The sequence below is a fragment of the Aquarana catesbeiana genome, linkage group LG08 (genome assembly GCF_042186555.1).
Source record: "Aquarana catesbeiana isolate 2022-GZ linkage group LG08, ASM4218655v1, whole genome shotgun sequence".
NCBI lineage: Eukaryota > Metazoa > Chordata > Amphibia > Anura > Ranidae > Aquarana > Aquarana catesbeiana.
In genome coordinates this window covers 152,596,166-152,620,504 of record NC_133331.1, presented here as the reverse complement: position 1 = coordinate 152,620,504, position 24,339 = coordinate 152,596,166, and the positions used below count along the sequence as shown (strand labels likewise).

At 42.1% G+C, this 24,339-nt stretch overlaps 1 protein-coding gene across 2 annotated transcripts in view; it reads left to right on the top strand.

Moving 5' to 3' along the window:
• LRRC20 (leucine rich repeat containing 20) overlaps positions 1 to 24,339 on the top strand; it is a 626,217-nt gene that overhangs the window by 41,443 nt on the left and 560,435 nt on the right. For both annotated transcript variants that reach the window (XM_073596571.1, XM_073596572.1), the window contains exon 2: positions 14,228 to 14,337. In XM_073596571.1, coding sequence (XP_073452672.1) covers positions 14,268 to 14,337 — 70 coding nt within the window. In that variant the 5' untranslated portion in view covers positions 14,228 to 14,267. The remainder of the gene's footprint in view (positions 1 to 14,227; positions 14,338 to 24,339) is intronic.

Below are 24,339 nucleotides of genomic sequence, written 5' to 3'. Positions count from 1 at the left end.
GTCTGCAGTCTCTGACCATCTCCTGTATTATGTCTGCAGTGTCTGACCATCTCCTGTATAATGTCCCCAGTCTCTGACCATCTCCTGTATTATGTCTGCAGTCTCTGACCATCTCCTGTATCATGTCTGCAGTCTCTGACCATCTCCTGTATTATGTCTGCAGTCTCTGACCATCTCCTGTATCACGTCTGCAGTCTCTGACCATCTCCTGTACCATGTCCGCAGTCTCTGACCATCTCCTGTACCATGCCCGCAGTCTCTGTCCATCTCCTGTATAATGTCTGCAGTCTCTGACTATCTCCTGTATAATGTCCCCAGTCTCTGACCATCTCCTGTATCATGTCTGCAGTCTCTGACCATCTCCTGTATCATGTCTGCAGTCTCTGACCATCTCCTGTATCATGTCTGCAGTCTCTGACCATCTCCTGTATCATGTCCCCAGTCTCTGACCATCTCCTGTATCATGTGTGCAGTCTCTGACCATCTCCTGTATCATGTCTGCAGTCTCTGACCACTTCCTGTATCATGTCTGCAGTCTCTGACCATCTCCTGTATCATGCCTGTTGTGTTTTTTTTTTTTTTAAGAACAGATCCTGACTGCTTGAAATTTTTTTTATGAAAACCGCGCGCAGTAATCTTGATGCATCGTGATTACGATGCATACAGCTGCCCCCCTCCTCCTCCTCTCTCCCTGTGTCTGCCCAGCCCGCCCACTCTCCTATCCCGACACAGCTGTGAAGGAGAGAGAGAGAGGAGGGGGTGTGCGCGGGAGATATGAAGAACAGTCAGCAGCTCCACATTCCAAGCTGTGTGAACTTCCAGCCTCGTCCCTGAATAAGTGAGCATTGCATTGTTCATTACACATTCATCACTGAACTGTCCCTTTCTCTCCCCTATCTGTCTCCCTCCCCCACTCTGTTCTTCCAAGATCCAGTTAGCACTAAGCCACTTATGCAGCCCATATATAGATCTTTTTTTTTTTTTTTTCGTTTGGTCATGACACTGAAAGAAAAAAAAAAAACAATTCCTCATCTACACATTCCAGGTGGATGGGGGAATCCTCCGACAGTGGACCAGTGGGCGAACAACCAGGGTTGCTGTCCTGGCACCGCTATTGACAGCGCTGGTCTCTGTCTCCATGGCAGCAGCAGCAGCGCATTATAACCCAATGCTGGCTACTTTGTGCATCATGTCTGCAGTCTCTGACCATCTCCTGTATCATGTCTGCAGTCTCTGACCATCTCCTGTATCATGTCTGCAGTCTCTGACCATCTCCTGTACTATATCTGCAGTCTCTGACCATCTCCTGTATCACGTCTGCAGTCTCTGACCATCTCCTGTATTATGTCTGCAGTCTCTGACCATCTCCTGTATTATGTCTGCAGTCTCTGACCATCTCCTGTATCATGTCTGCAGTCTCTGACCATCTCCTGTATAATGTCTGCAGTCTCTGACCATCTCCTGTATTATGTCTGCAGTCTCTGACCATCTCCTGTATCATGTCTGCAGTCTCTGACCATCTCCTGTATTATGTCTGCAGTCTCTGACCATCTCCTGTATCATGTCTGCAGTCTCTGACCATCTCCTGTATCATGCCTGTTGTGTTTTTTTTTAAGAACAGATCCTGACTGCTTGAATTCTTTTTATGAAAACCGCGCGCAGTAATCTTGATGCATCGTGATGCATCGCGGAATCGAATCGTTGACCTGATAATCGTAATCGAATCGAATCGTTAGGCAAGTGAAGATGCGCACCTCTACTAGATTGTATTTTTTGGGTTGTGAAGGGTGTGTTTAAGTAATTTTCCTGTTCGGTAGTTATGGTTGAGAAAGGCATTGATATCTTCTAGGGAAAGTTGATGTGTGGATTGGTCTAGACTGAGATTGTATAGATTGCTGTAGTATGCCCTGAATGCGTCTGCTATGTGTTGAGGGTCTATTACTTTGTCTTTTGTGTGGGGGTGATAGAGGTAGGCTATTCTAGTCTTAGTGCGATTACCCTTAATGGGGCGTGCTCATGCTTTCCCTGTTTTGTTAGATGTAGCATATGATTCTGCTTTTATTTTACATTGTAATTTGTCAAATGATTCTAGGAGAAGTAGCCATAGTTCCTGTCTAAGATTCAAGATCTTTATCGAGTGGGTATCTTGGGGTTTAATTTTGTTTTGTTTTTCCAGATCAGTGATCTGGGACATAAGTGAGTCGATACGCTGCTTCCTCTCCCTCTTTTTGCATGCACCCAACTGTATCAGATCCCCTCTGATATACGCCTTGTGTGCGTTCCACACTGTGGCGGGATCAGACACAGATCTCATGTTGCTTGAGAAAAAATCTGTCAGGTGCATTGTAATATCTGAGGTGTGAGATAATTCATGTGGCCAGTAAATAATTACTTGTTGGGGGATTTAATGATGCATCTGCAATGGAGATGCTGATAGGTGCGTGGTCTGACCAAGTCACGGTGTGTATATCAGATGATTGGGTTTTTTGTAAGAGCCATTTGTCAACCAGAAAGAGATCTATGCGAGAATATGATTTGTGCACAGGTGAGAAATACGTATAGTCCCTTTCAGAATCATGCTGACATCTCCAGACATCATAGAGTTCTTGCGTGAAGAAAAATTTTGCAGGGGAGATTCCTTCCTTTTGGCTGATGTGGAATCTATGGAGTATCAGGTTGTCCCCGCAAACAATGAGGCGGCCTTGTTGAATAGGCTTGAGTATGGGCATGACTTTGTATAAGAACTGCATCTGGTGGTTGTTAGGGGCATATATATTTAGTAAGGTGTACTTTATGTTGTTGATAGAGCAAATCAGTATTGCGTATCGACCGTTCGGGTCCAGTACCGAGTGGTGGAGTTGGAAGGCGATGGAGTCTCTTATGGCAATCATTACTCCACGTTGTTTAGAAGAGAAGGAGGCTTGGTAAATGTGCGGGAAGCTCTTGTTTGAGCATTTGGGTGGGGCTGTGGAGGAGAAATGTGTCTCCTGTACACATAGAATATCGCATTTGTGGTGCGTTGATAGACAATAAATTGAGTGGCATGTTCACTGTGTTTGGTGGTGTGTGTGTGTGTGTGGGGTTTAGTCACTCACGGTTTGTCGATGAATCTGTAGGAAGTCCAGTTTGTGAAAGGAGGTTGTCTTGAGATGAGGTGGATTAGCTTTGCGCTTCCGTGGTTTCAGTTGTCACAGCTGAGATGTTGTATCTAGAAAAAAACTGTGTAACTGTTTTGGAACAGACTAATCGTCTGATGGGTATCTGCCCCCGTCCTGATTAACCCTTAGTGCATGCACAAGAAAAGATCACACTGAAAACTGTTCAGATTGATGATACTGTATTGGTTCCGGATACATGGGGGTTTTATAGATGTGCTACTAAGGCGGTGAGCATATGTATCATTAGCACAACGTTATCTAGCTATTTGATTGGTTGTGTTCATGTAAGGTGAACTTCCTCTAGAATCTGGGCGTCACCAAGTCAGGCGTATTCCTGGGTGGAGGCGCCATGTTTGTTTTCACATTCTTAATTCGATGGGAGGGGGTGCTACTAGTGGCCAATTTGAGTAAGGAATATAAAAGCAGTTTATATACAGGAAAAAATATAGACTTTATAGTTTAAAAAATGTGCATTTTACCTGATCCATCTTATAACAAGTAAAAATAAAGAAAAAAAACCTAAAGAACAAGTTGCCGGCAATGATTTGTAGCGTAGTGTGGGAATCAACGGAGAAAATAGGCTGAAATCAGCAAATTCTTTGTGGGGGTAAACAGTCAGGTGTAACAATAGGTTGTGTGAGCCTGAGGCTGGGGAGAACATTCCTGTCACAATTACAAGCCCTTTGGGCATTAATGTTAGCCTTGTTTGCCTTGTTGTTTGTCAGAGTACCTTTCCCTTTGCTGTAGTGGGCACTTCCTCACTGAGAATGGGTTGCTGTCTTGTGGAGGATTTACTATGATTCCCTATGCTAGGAGTAGTTTCATCCCTCCAGTTAGGGTGGAAATAGTGTGAGAGTTCCCATTCCTGGTGACTAGTATGGTCGCAGGGTACCTCCACTTGTATTGAATCTTGTGGTTATATATGGCTTTCGTCACCCGGTTCAGGTGTCGTCGCAATTGGAGGGTGTATTTGGAGAGTTCAGGGAAAAGTTGGATCCCTTCAAATGGAGCTGGGAGAGCAGGTTTGTGTCTGGTTGTTGTTAGGAGTTTTATCTTAGCGTGGAAAAAGTGCACTCTCATAAGCACGTCCCTGGGTACAGATGCAGCCAGATGGGGTGGTTTGACAATTCTGTGAATTCTGTCTATAGTGATTTCAAGCGGGGTAGCGTCAGGCATAATAGCGCACATGAGGTCTTGGGCGAATTTATGAAGAGCTGTTGGTGGGACAGATTTGGGGACCCCCCTTAATTTAACGTTGTTACGACGAGATCTGTCTTCTAAATCTGCCAATTTAGATTTGATCCAGTGTTGCTCATCCTTCACATCTTCATATGCGTCTACCAGATCATTGATAGTGGTAATGCTGTCCTCCATCTTGGATTCAATGTAAGTGATTCTGTCTCCCATGGTATACATGTCAGAGGAGAATTTTGACATTAAGGAGGAGAGATCTGTCACCAGGGAGGATTGAAGAGAGAGGGGCATATCCTTTACTGTTGTGTCTAGTACAGGCTGTCCTGTGGTAGGAAATGCTGCTATGGATGATTGAAGGGCCTAGTTAGCCTGGAGGGGGTTAAGTAGCTGGGCCGCAGCTTGTTTGGTGGATGGAGGGGTATCCATCCTCATCCTAGCCTTTGCAGGGCTGCCTGAAGTCGGGCTACCTTCTGCCTATTCATTGGGGGATAGCAGAGTCAGGATGCCATAAGCATTGTCAGGGATGGCGTCTGGTAGGTCTGTGTATGAATTACTCGCAGCGTCCGTGCTGGCGCCATTTTGATTCCTACTGACCTGCAGTCCTCGTTTCAGGAAGAAGGCCGTGAGCTTCTTCGGCCTGTATTCACCTTTCAGTTTGCCGGACATCGCTCTCAGAGTCTCCAGCGCTGTGTGGGATGTGGATGGCTATGTTCAGGCTGCGGATGCTGGGCTGTGTCGCTCTGTAGTTCCCTCTGGCCGGCGGAACACACGTTCTAGGCGTCCATTCACGAGCGCCATCAAGCCACGCCCCTCAATATCATGCAGTTTTAATCACTTTAACATATATGTAAATAGTAACTATTACCAAATGATTCATTTATAGTGGAAGCATTGTATGAGTAACTTGGATTTAACTGTTAAAGTGGTTGTAAAGACAGAAGGTTTTTTTATCTTAATGCATTCTATGCATTAAGATTAAAAGCCTTCTCTGTGCAGCAGCCCCCCTCAGCCACCTTAATGCTTACCTGAGCCCCATCTCTATCCAGCGATGTCCACAAGTGCGTCAGTGTCAGGGCTGGGCTCAGCCCTTCCTTCTCTGAGCTGGCCGATCAGCTGTCGGCTAATTGCCAGCTCCTTTCACTCCACAGTGACTCAGCTGTTGATGATCTGCTCGTCAGTCCTGGCTACTTAAAGCCGTCCAGCTCACTTCATCTCTGCCTTCGCCTTTGGTCACATCTCAAAGACTTTCTCCTGCGTTCCTGTTGAAGACTTGCTCGGCTGATGTCCCTTCTGGCTCCCGATCCTGCTTGCTGTACTACTACATTGATCTCTGGCTCTCTGACATTGGCATTGGCTGACTACCAGATCTGGTTACTGAACTCTGGCTATGTATTGTCTATGCTTACACTGTTTACCTTTTTATTATTATTAAACAAGTGTGATTAACTGTACTTCTGTCTCGGTCTGATTCATGGGTTCTGACAATCAGCCGCCCAGTACTCTCCCTCCTGATTGGCTCAAACACAGCAGCGACGCCATTGGCTCCTGCTGCTGTCAATTAAACTCTGCCAATCAGGAGAGAGAGGGGGTGGGGCCGAACCACAGCTCCATTTCTGAATGGATACACGGAGCTGTAGCTCGACTCAGGTGCCCTCATAGCAAGCCGCTTGTTGTGGGGGAACTCAACAGGAGGGAGGGGCCAGGAGCTCCAACCAGGGACCCGAGAAGAGGAGGATCCGGGCTGCCTTGTGCAAAACCACTGAACAGAGCAGGTAAGTATAACATGTTTGTTATTTTAATAAAAAAAAAAAAAACAAGATGTTATTATCACTTTAATATAATTAATTCATCTTTATAGAAGATCTACAATGAAATATAGAAACATAAAATACAAAAATATACCAGCAATTAGGGCTGCAACTAACGATTATTTTCATAATCGATTAGTTGGCCAATTGTTGTTTTGATTAATTAATTAATCGGTTAATAAGCATAAAAAAAAAAAAGTGTGGTGTATAATTTAGTTAATATGTAAAGTTTTTAAAAAAGGCAATTTATTCTTAAATATCTCTGTGCAGTGGTAAATATAAATAACTATATGGTTAGGGAGCAAAATATCTAATCCACTCTGAGAATAACAGACAGAAGAGATATACTATTAGAGGAGATGTACTGTATATACTATTAGAGGAGAGATATACTGTATATGCTATTGGAGGATATATACTATTAAAGGGTGAATCTGGTAAATATCATCAGACTCCAAGATCAAAGTCTTTTTATTTAAAAAACAATGTCTTCCTTCAAAAAAAAAAAAAATATGGCATTTTAAGAACGTTAGTTCGATTTTCTAATCGTTAGTGGGGTCAAATTGACGTTCATTTTCAACCATGGTGACAATTTGGAAATAATAGAAAACTTCTTGGTCAAAGGAATTTTCAGACGGTGTATGTGGTTTTCCTTCATTTTAAAAACAGAATGTTAAAAACAAGTGAAAATTTCAAACATTCTTTCATTCAGCGAATGTACAAAGATTTTCCGTCTGAATATTCTTGTCTGAAAATTGATCCGTGTGGCCAGCATAAGGCTCGGTACACACCTATGCAGTTTGCTTTTGATCTATTTCTGCAGTGCTTTTTGCTGTGCATTTTGATTTTTGCACACGTGATTTTACTGCGATTTGCGTTTTTGCATTTTTTTTGGCCAACTTGTTGTTGGGCAGATTAAAAAACACAAATTTCTGCAAAAACGCATTACATGCTTTTCTGCAGCTTCTCCGTTGAAGTATATTGAACCAAAAAAGCACCATTTTGCGTTAAAAAAAGTCCCTGACCCTTTCCAAATACGCAGCGGCTAAAAAAAAGCATAGATGTGAATGCGTCCCATAGGAAACCATGTAAATGAACTGTAGTGCAACCAGGTCTAAGACGTTTAGTAACATAATGGGGTTAAAAAAAAAACTAAAATTAGCCCTTTATAGTACAAAAAAAGCAGATAATCACTACTGTAAGGGGTTCATTTTTTTACTGTAGAACTGTGAAAGTAATATTTACAGTAGTGATTATTTGCTCTTTTTGTACTATAAAGGGCTCATTTTAGTTTTTCTTAACCCCATTATGTTACTGGCCGATTAATCGATTGTGAAAATAGTAGTCGATTAATTTCATAATCGATTAGTTGTCGATTAATTGATTAGTTGTTTCAGCCCTACCAGCAATACATAAATCAGCCAATTTAAGATTACTAAATGTCTGTGCACATGTCAAAATGTGTACATATGAATAAATATGTAAATAAATATACTGTATGTACATATTGGTAAAAACATTTTGGGGGTTTTTTTGTAACTAAAAAATTATAATACATTTATTGGAGGAATATGCCAAATAAAATAGATTTGACTTATAAAATGATAGCGACATTTATAAGATACTACTAATATCCAACTAAAATCTTACCCTTTTTGCTGCCAGAGCTATTTTTGCATTTTGTTTTGCACATATTAGGCCTGAAGATTAGTTATTCCCCAATCATTATATATTATTTTAAAGCAGGGACCCTAAATAATATGGTAGTAGTTGCTGTTTTTTATGTCACATGACATTAGTGCAATGGTTTATCAAATGCATATTTTCAGTAAAAAAAATTTTTTATTGAACACAAATGCATTATATTATCCAATTTCTGGGTGCAATATAATAATATAATCGACTTTGGTACCCAAAATTGTCCATAGGAGATAACAGCCCTTTTAGGTCATTGGTTGGTATTAATTGTGAATAATGGCCCTTTAACTATTGCTCTCGCCATTTTCATGTAGGCACTCTGACGCATGTGTTTATGTATGTGTCTGTATGTGGGGGCAGGGGCTTTAAAACATTTTTCCTTTATTTATCGCTTTAAAACTAAAAAAACATAACAAACTTTAGCTTTAAACTTTAACCACTTACTGAGCCACTTACCATATACGTCAGCACAATGGCAGCGGTGGGCAAATGGACGTACCTGTACGTCCCCTTTAATTGGCGGGGCTAGCGGGCACGTCCACCATGTACAGCGTGACTGTGCCCGCGGGACTGGTGAACTCGATGTCTGCCGGTCTCCCGGCGATCATGTCACGAAGCTGCAGAACGGTGAAGTGCCTATGTAAACAAGGCATTTCCCCGTTCTGCCTTGTGACATGACAGAGATCACTGCTCCCAGTCATCGGGAGCAGTGATCTCTGTCATGTGAGTTGAAGCCTACCCCCCCTCACAGTTAGAATCACTCCCTAGGACACACTTAACCCCTTGATCGCCCCCTAGTGTTTAACCCCTTCCCTGCCAGTGTCATTTACACAGTAATCAGTGCATTTTTATAGCACTGATTGCTGTATAAATGACAATTGTCCCAAAATAGTGTCAAAAGTGTCCGATGTGTCCGCCATAATGTCGCAGTCATGATAAAAATCGCAGATCGCCGCCATTACGAATAAAAACATTTTAATAATATAAATGGCATAAAAATCCCCTATATTGTAGACACTATACCTTTTGCACATCGGCCTAAACTGATTATTTTTTATATATTTTTGGGGGATATTTATTATAGCAAAAAGTAAAAAATATTACTTTTTTTTCAAAATTTTCTTGTTTATAGCGCAAAAAATAAAAACCGCAGAGGTAATCAAATACCACCAAAAGAAAGCCCTTTTGTGGGAAAAAAAGGACATCAATTTTGTTTGGGTGCAACGTCGCACGACCACGCAATTGTTAAAGCGACGCAGTGCTGAATCGCAAAATGTGCTCTGGTCAGGAAGGGGGTAAAATCTTCCGGGGCTGAAGCAGTTAAAGTATAACTAAAGGAAAAAACATTTTTTTTTTTAGTTTTGGATAGAATGGATATTCACCCTCTCTTTTCATCCTGTTTACCATTATCATTGAAAGTAAAAGTAAAAGAAAATCCTAATGGGCATATCCTAATAAAGGACCACAAACTGGCACCTGTGCTCCCCTTGGCTCCTAGAACAATATTCAGAAAAAGCTCCCACCATTGGCAATAAAGTAGCATTGATTATATTAAAAATTCTTAACAAAGATCTCCAGATTGATACACATTGGCTCCCCTACAAAGTCCAATTTGTTTTTTGCACAACCTGATGAGATATATTGTGGATCTTAACTCGGTGGAGTTGAGCATTTTCAGGGAGACCACACCAGTCACGAAGTCTGCAGAGGCTATAACAGTTAAAGGGTCTACACAGAAAGTGCATTTATGATTTCATGAAAAAAAAATTTCAGTGAACTATGTTAAAGGGAAGTATAGTGTAGCTTTAGAGGATGCATATTTTAAGTTGTTATTACAGTATTTACATTAAAGCCCTGCAAGGGTTGATTGGTTGTTTTCATCTAGGAGACACAGAAAAGAAACACAAAACGGAGAACACTGGATCGTGCAGATAAAAACTTTAATAGTGTAAAACACTTTAATAAATAAAAATATATAAAATTGCACTTACAATGAAGTGTCTTGATCAGGACATGGCATCATTAATGCCCGTCTAATGGTAAAACTGGTCACACCAACAGATGCAGAAGACACTTTCGTTGGGTAGCCTTCAAAGGTGAGATGCTAGCAGGGACGGTTACGTCTTCAGTGGATATTGCAGAAACCATTGTATTATATCTGTTTGTGCAAAAAAAGCATAGCTGTTCATCCAGATAGAAATATTTGTACCGCTACTTTCTGCCTCAAATTGTTAGCATTGTTTTCTGCTTTCTCTGTAGACTACACAACACCTCCCCTTAGGAGAGGATAAGGTTTTATGTGGGTCTAACACACTCCCTGTGTGGTAATGGCAGGATTACCAGGTTAAAATAAAGGGAAAAAAAATGTGAAAGAAGAAAACTAAAGTGGATGTAAACCCTCACATATACCCAGTGAAGTCAGCCTCAGATGATACAGAGATTAAACAAATCTCCCTATATAAGTTTTACATGTATAACTGTTGTCTTCAGCTTTATTTATATAAATATATATATATATATATATATATATTATATATATATATATTTTTTTTTCCCAATGTGTTATTAAAGTTTTTACGAAAAATAAAATATACAAACATTCAAATAGGATATAATATATTCCATTGCTTATACATATGATGGTAAGAACCTAGGTACCACGTTGAACTTATACATTGTAAACATTAAAGAACAAATAGAGCCGGATCACGAAAACAGTGGAATAATGGGTATGTGGATCTCTGTGGCAGTCTGCATCTTCAGCTTTATATATTCTTTAGAAACTGCACATTCTGTTAAAGATTTTTCCTGTTCAGCACTGGGAGTGGATTATTGGTATACAGCCAAGACAGCTCATTGGAGGAAAGGCACACCCCCCCACTCCACATAGGCAGAGATTTGCAGAGCTGTGTTGTGACAAGGCAAGCTCTCTCCTAATCTATTTATAGCAACCTCCCTCACACAGATTTCAGGCTAGTTTTATCTTGGTTGACAGAGTCAGAAGTTATCATGTCCGTGGGTGCAGGTCCCCGGACACAGACACTGTGGGGTTGATATACTAAAAGCAAAAAGACTGTGCACTTTGTAAAGTGCAGTTGCTCCAGAGCTTCATAAATGAGGTAAAGCTTCTTTTTGCAAAGAATACTCAATCACGTGCAGGGAAATTAAAAAAACAGCATTTTTGCTTGTATGTGATTGGATGATGGAAGTCAGCAAAGCTTCTGCTCATTTACTAAGATCTAGAGCAACTGCACAGTCTTTTTGCCTTTAGTAAATCAACCCCTGTGAGTTTGGGGACCTGCACCCACATGGATGTCATATTGGGACACAGAGAACTGACCAACCCATTCACTTACATTGTGATAAAAAGAGGTAAAGCAGAACCCTTGTGTAGCACTACAAAGGAGTAAGGAGAGCTTGTGCATGTACTGAACCACTATGGATGCCTCTGTGCACATATATCATAATATAAATAAATAAATATATATATATATATATATATATATATATATATATATATATATATATATATATATATATATATTGCCGCGTACACACAGCCGGACTTCCCGACAGAAAAAGCCCGCTGGGAGCTTTTGGTCGGACATTCTGACCGTGTGTGTGCCCCATTTTTTCGCCGGCATTTCCGATGGACTCATGTTCTAAATCTTTCTGTCGGAAATGCCAAAGGAGTTTAGCCTGTTGGCAAGTCTTGCCGTGTTTACTCGGCATTAGCCAATCTCTCTTCCATTTATCAAAAATTAAAAAATGAGAAGACTTTTCATGGCATTTTCAAAAAAGGAAATTTTCCCCCAAAAACGAAGGGGTTTTCTAGGCAGCAAAAAACTAATGCAAAAGGTATAAAATATTAATAATTTTATTTAAACATAGGACAGTAGAGTAAAAAACATGAACTGTGTACAAAAATTGTAAGAAACGCAGGAGCATGTACAGGAAAAGGGAAAGAGAAAGAAAAGAAGAGAAAGAAGGAAGAAAGGAAAAAAGGGGGTAAAGAGAAGATAAAGGGAGGAAAGGGGAGCAAGAAAGAAAAAGGGGAAAAAGAAAGGAAAAGGAAAGGAGAAAAAGGAAAAGAGAAGAAAGAAAGGGATGGGGAGGGGGGGGGGGAAACGGGGACAGGGAAGAGTTGTGAGGAATGAAAAGGGAAAAAGGGGGGGGGGGGTAGTGATGGGGAGGAACTGGGGAGGAAGGCAGTGAGGGAAGCGAGTTAGGAAGGGGGGAGGATGGAATTAATGAGAAAAGGAAATAAGTGCAAGAAAAAGGAGAGTAAAATGAAAAAAGAAAAAGCAAAGGAGAGGAGAAAGAAGGAGAAACATAGACAACAAAAAACTGAAATTGAGAGGTTGTGAAAGAATAGACAACAACCACATGTAAGAAAAAAAGTGAGTGAGAGGATGAATAAAGTGAAATTGAAGTGCCAAATGAAAGGAAAAGTGATATACACAAGCAAATATTAAAATATGATGTGAAAGTGACAAAAAAGATAATTGAAGTGAGAAATTGTGGAAGACAAGAAAAAACAACAAAGGCCTAGAATACTGAAGAAGGTAAAAAATCAAAGTGGTTTACCTGGAGGTGCCCAGCATAGGAGCAGCAATATGCAGAGATAATCTGTGAGGATTACACAGGTAGTGTGTGCGTTAGGCTATAATGAGGATATGTGACAAGTATTTAGGACATAAACTAACAAATAGAAAAATGTTGTGGTGAGAAGGGTGAAAAGATACCTGTAATGGAGGAGCCTATATGGCTGTGCTTCCTGTTGGAGCAGTGGGGATCGAATGAAAGATCCCATAGGGATCTACTCACCTTAAATATAATGAGTGAAGCACTGATTGGTTGCCGATGGGAGTCACAGGTGCAAGCTAGCCACCCCGCCCTTAATTACCAACGCAGGGACAATGCTGACAGTGTCAGCACTCCAGTGTAGGTCACCCAGCGTTCCGAAGGACAATGTCCCGGCTCCGCTGTCCTTTCCGACGTAATAACGCGGCGTTGTGACATCACGTGCATGCGCGCGCACCGCAGTGCATGCGCAGGCACAGTCACGGCGCCCGGAAGGATTCGGGACGCCGCTGGCAGGGAGAGGTCACGTCCCAGAGGGACCAGCCCCCTGGTGGACGTGTAGATAGGCACAGGGCCCTACGCCTGTCTCCCCCTGCCAGGAAGAAGCACAGTGATACAGACAAATCACCCAGAGGGGGAAGATGGCTGGACCGGGAGCCCAGGTCTGGACTTGCTCCCCTTTCCTCCCTTTATCTTCTCTTTACCCCCTTTTTTTCCTTTCTTCCTTCTTTCTCTTCTTTTCTTTCTCTTTTCCTTCTTCGTCCTCCCTATCCCTTCCAAATCATTCACATTACACATACCTATTATGTCTAAATAATTTTCGATCATAAACTCCAATCATTGTTATAACCTAGGCCTAATAGCCTAAAAAAAACTCTATGAAATTAGGAGTATCATTATTATTATTTGATTCATATAAGTTCACACAAATAAACCAAATACGTTCCTTATATGCACTGACTGATGCTACTGCTTGATGTCCAGATCACAGGTGCCGCTGATCCACACACGGCCCTTTGCCAAATGCGGGGCATCCCATATGTGTAATTCATCGTAAGTTGCGCAGTTGCTGCTTGACTCCCCCTTTTCGGGGTGTTGGCTGGCTGGGGGACTCCAGGCTTGGACCGAAAAGTGGAGGCTTTTTGAAAGTCTTAGGCTCAGGAGACTTGGCTACACGCATACTTTTGGTAACTAGAAGACCCGATGGGGTCGAAACGCGTCAGGACTATCCAAGTGCTTGTTCATTGCATCATTTATGTGTAGCCCTGTACATGCTCCTGTGCTTCTTACAATTTTTGTACACAGTTCATGTTTTTTACTCTACTGTCCTATGTTTAAATAAAATTATTAATATTTTATACCTTTTGCATTAGTTTTTTGCTGCCTAGAAAACCCCTTCGTTTTTGGGGGAAAATTCCCTTTTTTGAAATTTCCTTTGGGGTGTGCAGCCATTTTCCTTTCCCAAGTGTTTCCTCTTTTCATTTTCACGACTTTTCATGGCATGATTTTTACGTAACATTTACTTGAACGTTGAACGCTCAGCTGTCCTGCTGAGTTGTCCTGTCCTGTTGTCCTGCACTTGTAGGAATGTAGTTTGCCTAAAAGCAAGAAATTGGTTTTGGGTGAGTCATTATTTAATACAGAAAAAACAGCTCACAAAAATTTCAACTAATTTCTGACACTTGTATTCATTTTTTTCTGTTTACAAGTTTGCAACTGTGAGATTTCAGTAGTAGACTCTTGAAAAGATTGCACAGCTGTTATTATCTGTTTTGTTATTGTCAGGTAAGCACTGGAGGAAGAGCATCGTTTGAACGCAAAAAGGATGGGAGAAGCAGTAGCCAGAGTTGCAAGGAGGGTGAACGATCTCATAGAGAGTGGAGGACATCATCTTGGTAAGATTTTTTTTTTTTCGCCTTACTTTACATATTCATGGAAGTAACTAATTTCACATTATTTAGATTTTCTTACATTATTCCCCCTGGCAATCAATCAGAAAATAATTAAATGATCTCACGTAAAGATGAAATTATACATGGTTTGTTTGCAAAGGAAATGTATGCTAAATAATTCCCAACTTTACTTTTCCCATTGCACTGCTGATTTGAGGCACAGTTGCGACTGCATTTTGCTTGGTTTCCTGTACATAAAAAAAAGTTATTCTCAGATAATCAATTTTACCACACTAAGCCTGGGTTCTCACTGCTGCGGTGCGACACACTGCATGTAATTTGCACAGGAATTGCAGCACATTCCTGTGCGAATTACATGCGGTGTCTCTGGGGTGCCATTTGAGCCATAGATTTGTATGGCTCAAATCGCACCGCATTTGGACCAAACTGGTGCAGGACCCTTTTTTGTCTGCATCAGAATTGGATTGCATGGGTGGGGTCCTTTCCCAGTTGATGCCTATTATGGGGAAATGTGTTGGGTGGAGCCAATTCTGTGACATCATTCCGCACGAGCAGGCTGGTGCTGACCGCTGCTGTGCTTGGTAGTGTTTTTGCTTCACTGGTTTTACATTTCGTAAATGTAAGTGCAGCTAATGCTTTTAATAAATGCCTGGTTTTAAAACGTATAACACTACAAAGTCTTCCTTTCTCTGTACATGTGGGGAGTGATTACCAGTCGACTATTTCATGTGCCTGATACCTTTGGATCACCATACTGATAAGGAGTGGAACGAAATCTCCCTTTTGCTGCTGAATTCTTAGGATGCACCTTAAGCGAGTGAGATCTCTATACCCTGAGATAATTTATGGCTGATAGGAGGCGTTTACTATACAGTGTCTTGAACAGTGCCTTGAAGTATTCATACCCTTTTTTTACACATTTTGTCATATTAAAACCAAAAAAGTAAATGTATTTTATTTGGATTTTATGTGATGGTGTCAATACTTTGTTGAACCACCTTTCTCTGCAATTACAGCTGCAAGTCTTTTTGGGTATGTCTCTACCAGCCTTGCACATCTAGAGTGACATTTTTGCCCATTCTTCTTTTCAAAATAGCTCAAGCTCTGTCAGATTGGATGGAGAGCGTCTGTGAACAGCAATTTTCAAGTCTTGCCACAGATTCACAATTGGATATAGGTCTGGACTTTGACTGGGCCATTCTAACACATGAATATGCTTTGATCTAAACCATCCCATTGTAGCTCTGGCTGTATGTTTAGTAGGGGTGTTGAAAATGATCGCCGCATCGATGCATCACGATTCTGCCTTTCCCGATTCGGCATCGATGCGGTATCCGGCCGTAATCGATTATGCATGACGTCATTACGGCTCCTCCCCCGCACAGCAGTGTCTGCTGGAGATGACAAGCCACCGATCGGCTGGCTAAGCCTGGCGCCGTTCCCCGTCAATGGGAGATGTATCCTCAGCTACTGCCCCCACCCAGGCTCTCCCCCTCCTCAGACACTGGACAACGTCCTCTCTTATCTCCCCGATGTGTGGGGTGCAGAGCCCCACGGAGCTGTGAGACAGATCACTGTAGCTGTCATCACATCCGTGGGAGCGTCAGGACAATCGGGGTTGCCGAAGTCCCTGGAGATCCTGCACTGTGGGGGACATTGCAGTGTTTCCAGCCCCCCATTATCCCTGTGACAGTTTGAGGATACAGACTGACGGGAGAATCAGTGTGTACATTTAGGGGCTGGTGGCTGCAGCTGAGCGGAGTGTCTCTGACACTCGTCTCACACAGCCCAGCGAAGCTCACTCCCCCCTCCCAGCAACGGACAGAGATTACGATGCATACAGCTGCCCCCCCCTCCTCCTCCTCCTCTCTCCCTGTGTCTGCCCAGTCCGCCCACTCTCCTATCCCGACACAGCTGTGAAGGAGAGAGAGAGAGGAGGGGGTGTGCGTGGGAGATATGAAGAACAGTCAGCAGCTCCACATTCCAAGCTGTGTGAACTTCCAGCCTCGTCCCTGAATAAGTGAGCATTGCATTGTTCATTACACATTCATCACTGAACTGTCCCTTTCTCTCCCCTATCTGTCTCCCTCCCCCACTCTGTTCTTCCAAGATCCAGTTAGCACTAAGCCACTTATGCAGCCCATATATTGATCTTTTTTTTTTTTTTTTTTTTCGTTTGGTCATGACACTGAAAGAAAAAAAAAAACAATTCCTCATCTACACATTCCAGGTGGATGGGGGAATCCTCCGACAGTGGACCAGTGGGCAAACAACCAGGGTTGCTGTCCTGGCACCGCTATTGACAGCGCTGGTCTCTGTCTCCATGGCAGCAGCAGCAGCGCATTATAACCCAATGCTGGCTACTTTGTGCATCATGTCTGCAGTCTCTGACCATCTCCTGTATCATGTCTGCAGTCTCTGACCATCTCCTGTATCATGTCTGCAATCTCTGACCATCTCCTGTACTATATCTGCAGTCTCTGACCATCTCCTGTATTATGTTTGCAGTCTCTGACCATCTCCTGTATTATGTCTGCAGTCTCTGACCATCTCCTGTATAATGTCCCCAGTCTCTGACCATCTCCTGTATTATGTCTGCAGTCTCTGACCATCTCCCGTATCATGTCTGCAGTCCCTGACCATCTCCTGTATTATGTCTGCAGTCTCTGATCATCTCCTGTATCACGTCTGCAGTCTCTGACCATCTCCTGTACTATGTCTGCAGTCTCTGACCATCTCCTGTATCACGTCTGCAGTCTCTGACCATCTCCTGTACCATGTCCCCAGTCTCTGACCATCTCCTGTATCATGTCTGCAGTCTCTGACCATCTCCTGTATCATGTCTGCAGTCTCTGACCATCTCCTGTATCATGTCTGCAGTCTCTGACATCTCCTGTATCATGCCTATTGTGTTTTTTTTTTTTTTTTAAGAACAGATTAAAAAAAAAAAAAAAAAATAGAGTTCTCCTGACTGCTTGAATTTTTTTTTTATGAAAACCGCGCGCAGTAATCTTGATGCATCGCGGAATCGAATCGAATCAAATCGTTGACCTGATAATCGTAATCGAATCGAATCGTTAGGCAAGTGAAGATGCGCACCTCTAATGTTTAGGGTCATTGTCCTGCTGGAAGGTGATCCTCCGCCGCAGTCTCAAGTCTTTTGCAAACTCTAACAGGTTTTCTTCTAAGATTGCCCTGTATTTGGCTCCATCTATCTTCCCATCAACTCCGACAAGCTTCCATGTTCCTGCTAAAAAAAAAGCATCTCCACAACATGATGCTGCCACTACCATATTTCTTGTACAAAGGGTTTTATTAGTAATTTGTTCGACATAACAGCTCATCACATCTATGGTCACATAGGAGATAAACATAAAATACCATGAGAAAAAGGAAGACAAATAAAAAAAGGAGTGCATTGATATGTTCAGATCCATAAGGTAGAACGATTGGGGGATAAGTATCCCCTCTTAGAGATACAATATCCTGGAACAGGCTGCTTAGAGTGTAGATAGAAAACGCCCTCATTCGTGTTTGGATGCAGCGTATTATCAAACCACCTATTCTAAAGATATAATATCGAGGGTATACAATATAGCAATGCTGAACATTAACCATGTGACCATGTCAGCCAGGCTCAAGCCTGGTGGCCCAATGAGATAGAAGGAGATGTAAAAAGAGTAAGGGAAAGAAAAAACCCAGGGCTGCCAGATCCCAAGGAATTTATCATGCGTGTCTGAAAGTATGGCCGTCAGCTTTTCATTTACCATGTCTCTCTGTATACCTAGCCTCTCTATATACCCATCCTTTCTGTATACCTAGCCTCTCTGGATATACCCAGCCTCTCTGTATACCTAGCCTCTCTGTATATACCCAGCCTCTCTGTATACCTAGCCTTTCTGTATATACCCAGCCTCTCTGTATACCTAGCCTCTCTGTATACCCAGCCTCTCTGTATACCTAGCCTCTCTGTATACCTAGCCTCTCTGTATATACCCAGCCTCTCTATATATACACAGCCTCTCTGTATACCCAGCCTCTCTCTAGGGGGCCGAGCGCATGGATTGAGGGGGGGGGGGGGGGTTGCCGCCCGTGCGCCCTGCATGAGGGGCCACCATTGCTAATATTCAGACCTAAAATAATTTTTTTAATGTGTGAAAAAAATGCAAAAACGACTAAGCTTGTTACAGTGTGGGGATTTTAGACCACCAGCAGAGACTGTCTTTTGCTGTCTAGTTTTACCTAGTGTCCTTCTCCTGCAGGTTGCACTACCTAATCATTATCTAAAGCAGAGCAATGTCTTCCAAAGAATGTGGAGAAAAGAAATTTACTATGAATTAAAAAAAATTCTATTTCTTTCTTCACCTCTTCTTCAAGTTTAACTCCAGCTTTTATTTAAGCGCAGCATAAATAACGCTAAAGCGCCACTAAAACGAGCGGCGCTTTAACGCTAACGACCAGCATGTTCAATGTAAAAGGGGTCTAAAGGTAGAGCTTTTCTGAACTCAAACCTTGCTGCTAAGCTTTTTTTGTTACAACTAAAAGACAATATATAGGAATTGGCCACTAGATGGCAGACTGGAATTACTAATAAACACACAGCCTCAAACATAGTAAACAGCATTATTTGGCAATCAATGTAACAATTCCTTTAAATTTCGATTAAATTGATTTACAAACATTATTTCACAATGAAGTGAAGAAAAAAATATGCAACTGAAATACTGTGGTATATGGCTATGGTGTCATATCAACAAATCAAATTCCAGATGTTTTTTTCCCAGATTTTGTTTAGATTGGATTTGTGGTAGATTGTATTGTTTAAATTGTAGTGTTTGCCTGACCATAAGGTAGACTTTAAAAAATGGATAAAAATCCCTAGCATACCTTAGTTTTTACAGAGTTATACAAATGTATTGGCTGAGTGCGTGATCATGAAACATATTCTCTTATCTACAGCATATACTTTGATGCTCATTATTTAGATCCTCCTCCCAGGTGACACCTTCCTGTTGTGCTAATGATCATAATGGTCCAAGAGCTGGCCCAGCATGATTTTTGTGTGTTTGACCAGCTGCTTGTGCATGTGTGTGCTTTTTTTAATGAGGATCTTAAACTGAAATTTTGATCAGTCTGTGGCTGTACTTGCAATCAGTGCTAAACTTGTGGGACTTTTGATTTCAGTTGCCGGTAAGTCTAGTCTATAACCAGAACATATCTGAGCCAAAGATGTTCAGTTTGACTAAGTAAGTCTCGGTTCACACTGGGGCGGCTTTAAAGTTCTGCGTACAGCACGACTTCAGCACAGCTTGCAAATGACTTCTGTAATAGAAGTGAATGCAAGCCACTCCGAAGTCGCCCCCAAAAGGTACAGGAACCTTTTTCTAAGTCAGAGCGACTTGAGTCGCTCAGATTAGAACGGTTCCATTGCACTGCATGGAGCACGACTTGTCAGATGTCTAAGTCGCCTGACAGGTCACCTCAGTGTAAACCCGAGCCTTACAGCTGTAGAAAGAAGGCTCAAATTGGGCACAAGCTGCAATTATCCATGAACATTTGCTACCTAGTGATTTGCAAAAAACTGTTGCTTTAAAAAGTAAATTAATATTTCACAATAGCAACTAATACGTATATACCTTTGTCTATACAGGAGCCTTTATTCTTGATTTATCTTTTTCTTGATACTGCTTGTGCTTCAAGATCTGTGTCCAAACAATGGAACACCATCCACTGCCCCAGAGAGAAAGATTGCACCCTAATACCTTAAGAATGGCATTGTACAGCTACAAATGTTTTCCTTCGTGAACTTTGCATAGCACAGCTTACAGCAAAGTGAGTGCCACCATTTCGGGCCCTTCTGGGAGAGCTTTGTTTGCTGTATCATAGCATCCCTGTAACCACGTGCCTGGAACTGATCAGTGCACCTTTCGAACAGCCTTCATTAAATTACACTGGCTATTAGGGAGATTTTAGGGGAACAGAAGCAAAATGAGTTGCAGCATCAGAGACGGGGGGGATGGGGTGAGAAATGGGGTACAGCCTTGAATCCAAGTCTTATTCTGCAAATTAAATTAGTTGATTGTCTATGATCCTGTCATAGGTTCAGTTTAAAGCTGAACTCCAGGCCAGCTCTTGGAAAAACCAAAAAAATTCACTTGTGTTGGCTTCTCTTCCCTCCCCACACTACAAGAGTTAAATGCTTGTTTATGCCTAGGGTACCACTAAAAAGGACTTTTACTCACCTAATCCCTCTCCCATAGGCTCCCTCCACGCTATAAGACAGCTCCCCCCACAGGTTCTTCTCTTAAAGTGATTGCAAAGGTTTTTTTTGTTTTTTTAAATAACAAACATGTTACTCCCCTACTCTGTGTAAGGGTTTTGCACAGAGCGGCCCCGATCCTCCTTTTCTGGGGTCCCCCGGTGGCGCTCATGGCCCCTCCTCTTCATCGGATGCCCCCCCATGGGGGCCACTCATGTGGGCGCACTCCCGAGTCCTGTTGCTGTGTCCATTGACACAGACAGCAGGACTCTGCCCTGCCCCCGACTCCCGTTTCACTGGATTTGATTGACAGCAGCGGGAGCCAATGGCTCCTGCTGCTATCAGTCTGTCCAATGAGTACCCAAGACAGCGGCTGGAACTTCTGTGCTCGTCGCTGGAACGATCGGGCTCAGGTAAGGAAAAAGGGGGGGGGGGCTCTGGGGGGAAGCTGAAGCACAGAAGGTTTTTTACCTTAATGCACAGATTGCATTAAGGTGAAAAACCATGAGGGTTTACAACTCCTTTAAGTGCTCAGGCTGTTACAGGCACTCCGACAGCATCAAGTACATTGCAAATGCAACAGCACTGCATCATACACGAGGATGCTGAGGTACCCGCTTACAACCTAGAGCGTTGAGTACTGGCTGCCCCGGGAGAGAGTAACAAGTTAACTAACAATTCTTTGCTGGGTGGATTTGATTTAAATCAAGTCGATTTATTATTATCATAATTTTTAAAGAGCAACTGTCATCTCTGTCCTGCAGCAGCTCCTCCTCTGACCCGCTGTTGACTCACCGACAGTCCCATCCACTTTAATGGGACGGCTGGTGATGTGGCAGTGACACAACAAGGTGAGGGACGTGGTGACAGCAGGTGAGTGGATGTCCGCTAACAGGCGCTGTAATGATGGATCTGAAATGACAGGTGCTCTTTAAGGACTCATTCTTGCTGGTAGTTAGAATCTTTAATATTTGCAAACATAATGAAGGTTTCCTATTTAGAATAATAAGCTGTCAGGTTAGTAAAAATTCCCAAATTGGGCCTTTTTTACGGCCCGCAGCCATTTTGCACCTTAAGGGAGGAATAAAGCACTTCAAGCTATGTGCAGAAAGATCACAGGGTTTATAAGCTGCTTAGAAGGTTTCACATTCATTTTTACTGCTTGCCCTTCCTCCTCACACTTAGAGCCTGGTACAGATGCATTTCTCTTCAAATAATTATACAGTTTGTAGTGTACATAGATTTGCAAAACAATGGGATAAAGGAATATTCCTGAACTTTGTTTTATCTCATAGTTACTGTGAAATTGTGTGAATGCATCAATACAGTGCTTGTTATCTCAGCTTGCAGAGCTTGGATTCATTGAATGAGTTTACCAAAAAAAGTAAATATTGCAGAATATACAGCCTCATGCTACATAACAAAGCTTTATTTCATGCTGAATAAACTAAATTATTAATGTATTCTAAATAGAAAACTATCATTAGATAGATTTTTACTCCAAAAGCACTTTATTAAAATAAATTTGATAAAAATCAAAAAAATCATCTGATTTAAATTAAAAAACAATCAGATTTTTTTGATTTGTTTTATAAAATCATTGATTTTTATCCACCCTGGTTCTTTGTACTGGTACTTGGTAGATTTCAGCTGCAAATATATTCCTCAATAGTTGCAAAGGATATACTTTGAGTCAACCCCATGCATTTATAAACCCAGATATCTTGAAAAACTAGTGGTGACATCATCACTTTGCTGTACATAGCTTATACAGAAAATAGAGCTGTGGGAGGGACCCAACAGTGCTCCCACTTATACTGTAGGCTGCCTGCAGAAAACAGCAGGATAAAGGACCAGCCACCTTTGCACAAGGAGAGAGAGCCGTAATGACTTGTTTGTATTACAGCAAACACTTGCGAATTACACAAGGGGCACCAATAATCAAATAAAAATACATATACCTCTTATATTTAGACAGTATTTGCTTATCCTGGAGTTCAGCATGGACATGGGCTGTACACCCAACCTGACCTCTTTATGCCATCCAGGCCAATTGCTAGGCCCAAGCATTGTCACATGCGGTGCAGGTATATGGGACCAAAGTAAGGTAATCAGAAGGAAGTTTTCTAATTTTCAAAACCAATGTGACATGTTTAAATGAATGAATATGTTAACCCCAACTTTTCATTTCTGATATGTGTCTTTTGTATCATGTACGTGTATGAAAAAGTATCCTGTTCTCTTCGTATTGCTTTTTTTGTGTGAAATACCCGGTGTTCCTGCCAGTCCCCACGCTCTTCTGCCCTCCTCCAATGATCAGACATGTGCTGATGCACACCCCCTGCACAGCCATTCACTTGGAAGTTCAGTGGGCTGCTGTTTCACCTCCCTCAGGTCTCTGACCTCCTTATTCAGCTGATAATAGAGTGTACGTGATCACTTATAAAATAGGAAAAAAAAATATCTACATAAAGTTTTACATTCCAATTCTATTTTAAACTGATTGGCTTGCTAACCAAAGGCTCCTGTATGACAGTCTAAGTACCAAGTATAAACCTCATAAAGTAAACAAAAAAACTTCCTTTACCTTCCCTGGCTCATTTGGACCTCTAACACTCCCCTTCTCAGATATGGCAGTTCACAGTAGAAGAGTTTCCACAACAGAGGCAGTGCTGTCACTCCAGAAAGCAATTGGCAGTCCTAGATGTGGCCAGGTACTCACTGAGAAGTTACAAGTTTGTGAATCAGCAGTGATAATGCCAATAGCCATGCCCCTTGCAACATTTTTCCATGTCAGTGTAGTGCAAGCAGGCACAGCCTACATGAATTCAGACTGCTCTGAATTCAGAAGCATTGCAGCATCATTGTCACGCCATCACAGGAAGCTGAATGATGGACTTCACCGGCAAGCTCAACAGGTATTGGTGGGAGTTTGCATGGGGGCTAAAGCCTAGTAGACATGGGCTGAATGTTGGGCGACATTGACCGGTTCAATAAAAACCCACAGACATTCATCCCGTGTGTATGACAGCCGGTCCAACAGAAGCTGGCTGTTCGGCTTTGCCCTTTAATTGGGCCTTTACGCTCAGGGGTGGGACTAATGTCCCAATCGCTTGACCAATCTGATTCGACTGGAAACCCGTCTTGCCAGCTTCCTATCATGAGTAGAGAGCATCTATGACAGCTCAGTTACTGTGCTGGGAGCACGTAATAAGCACGAAAATCTTGGTTGTCCATGAATGCAGATGTGTGTGAAGGGTGTGTGGACATTCAAGCCCACTATCTTTGCTGCTTACACATACAGTCAGGTCCATAAATATTGGGACATCGACACAATTCTAATCTTTTTTGGCTCTATACACCACCACAATGGATTTGAAATGAAACGAACACGATGTGCTTTAACTGCAGACTTTCAGGTTTAATTTGAGGGTATTTACATCCAAATCTGGTGAACGGTGTAGGAATTACAACAGTTTGTATATGTGCCTCCCACTTTTTAAGGGACCAAAAGTAATGGGACAGATTAACAATCATCCATCAAACTTTCACTTTTTAATACTTGGTTGCAAATCCTTTGTAGTCAATTACAGCCTGAAGTCTGGAACACATAGACATCACCTGACGCTGGGTTTCATCCCTGGTGATGCTCTGCCAGGCCTCTATTGCAACCGTCTTCAGTTCCTGCTTGTTCTTGGGGCATTTTCCCTTCAGTTTTGTCTTCA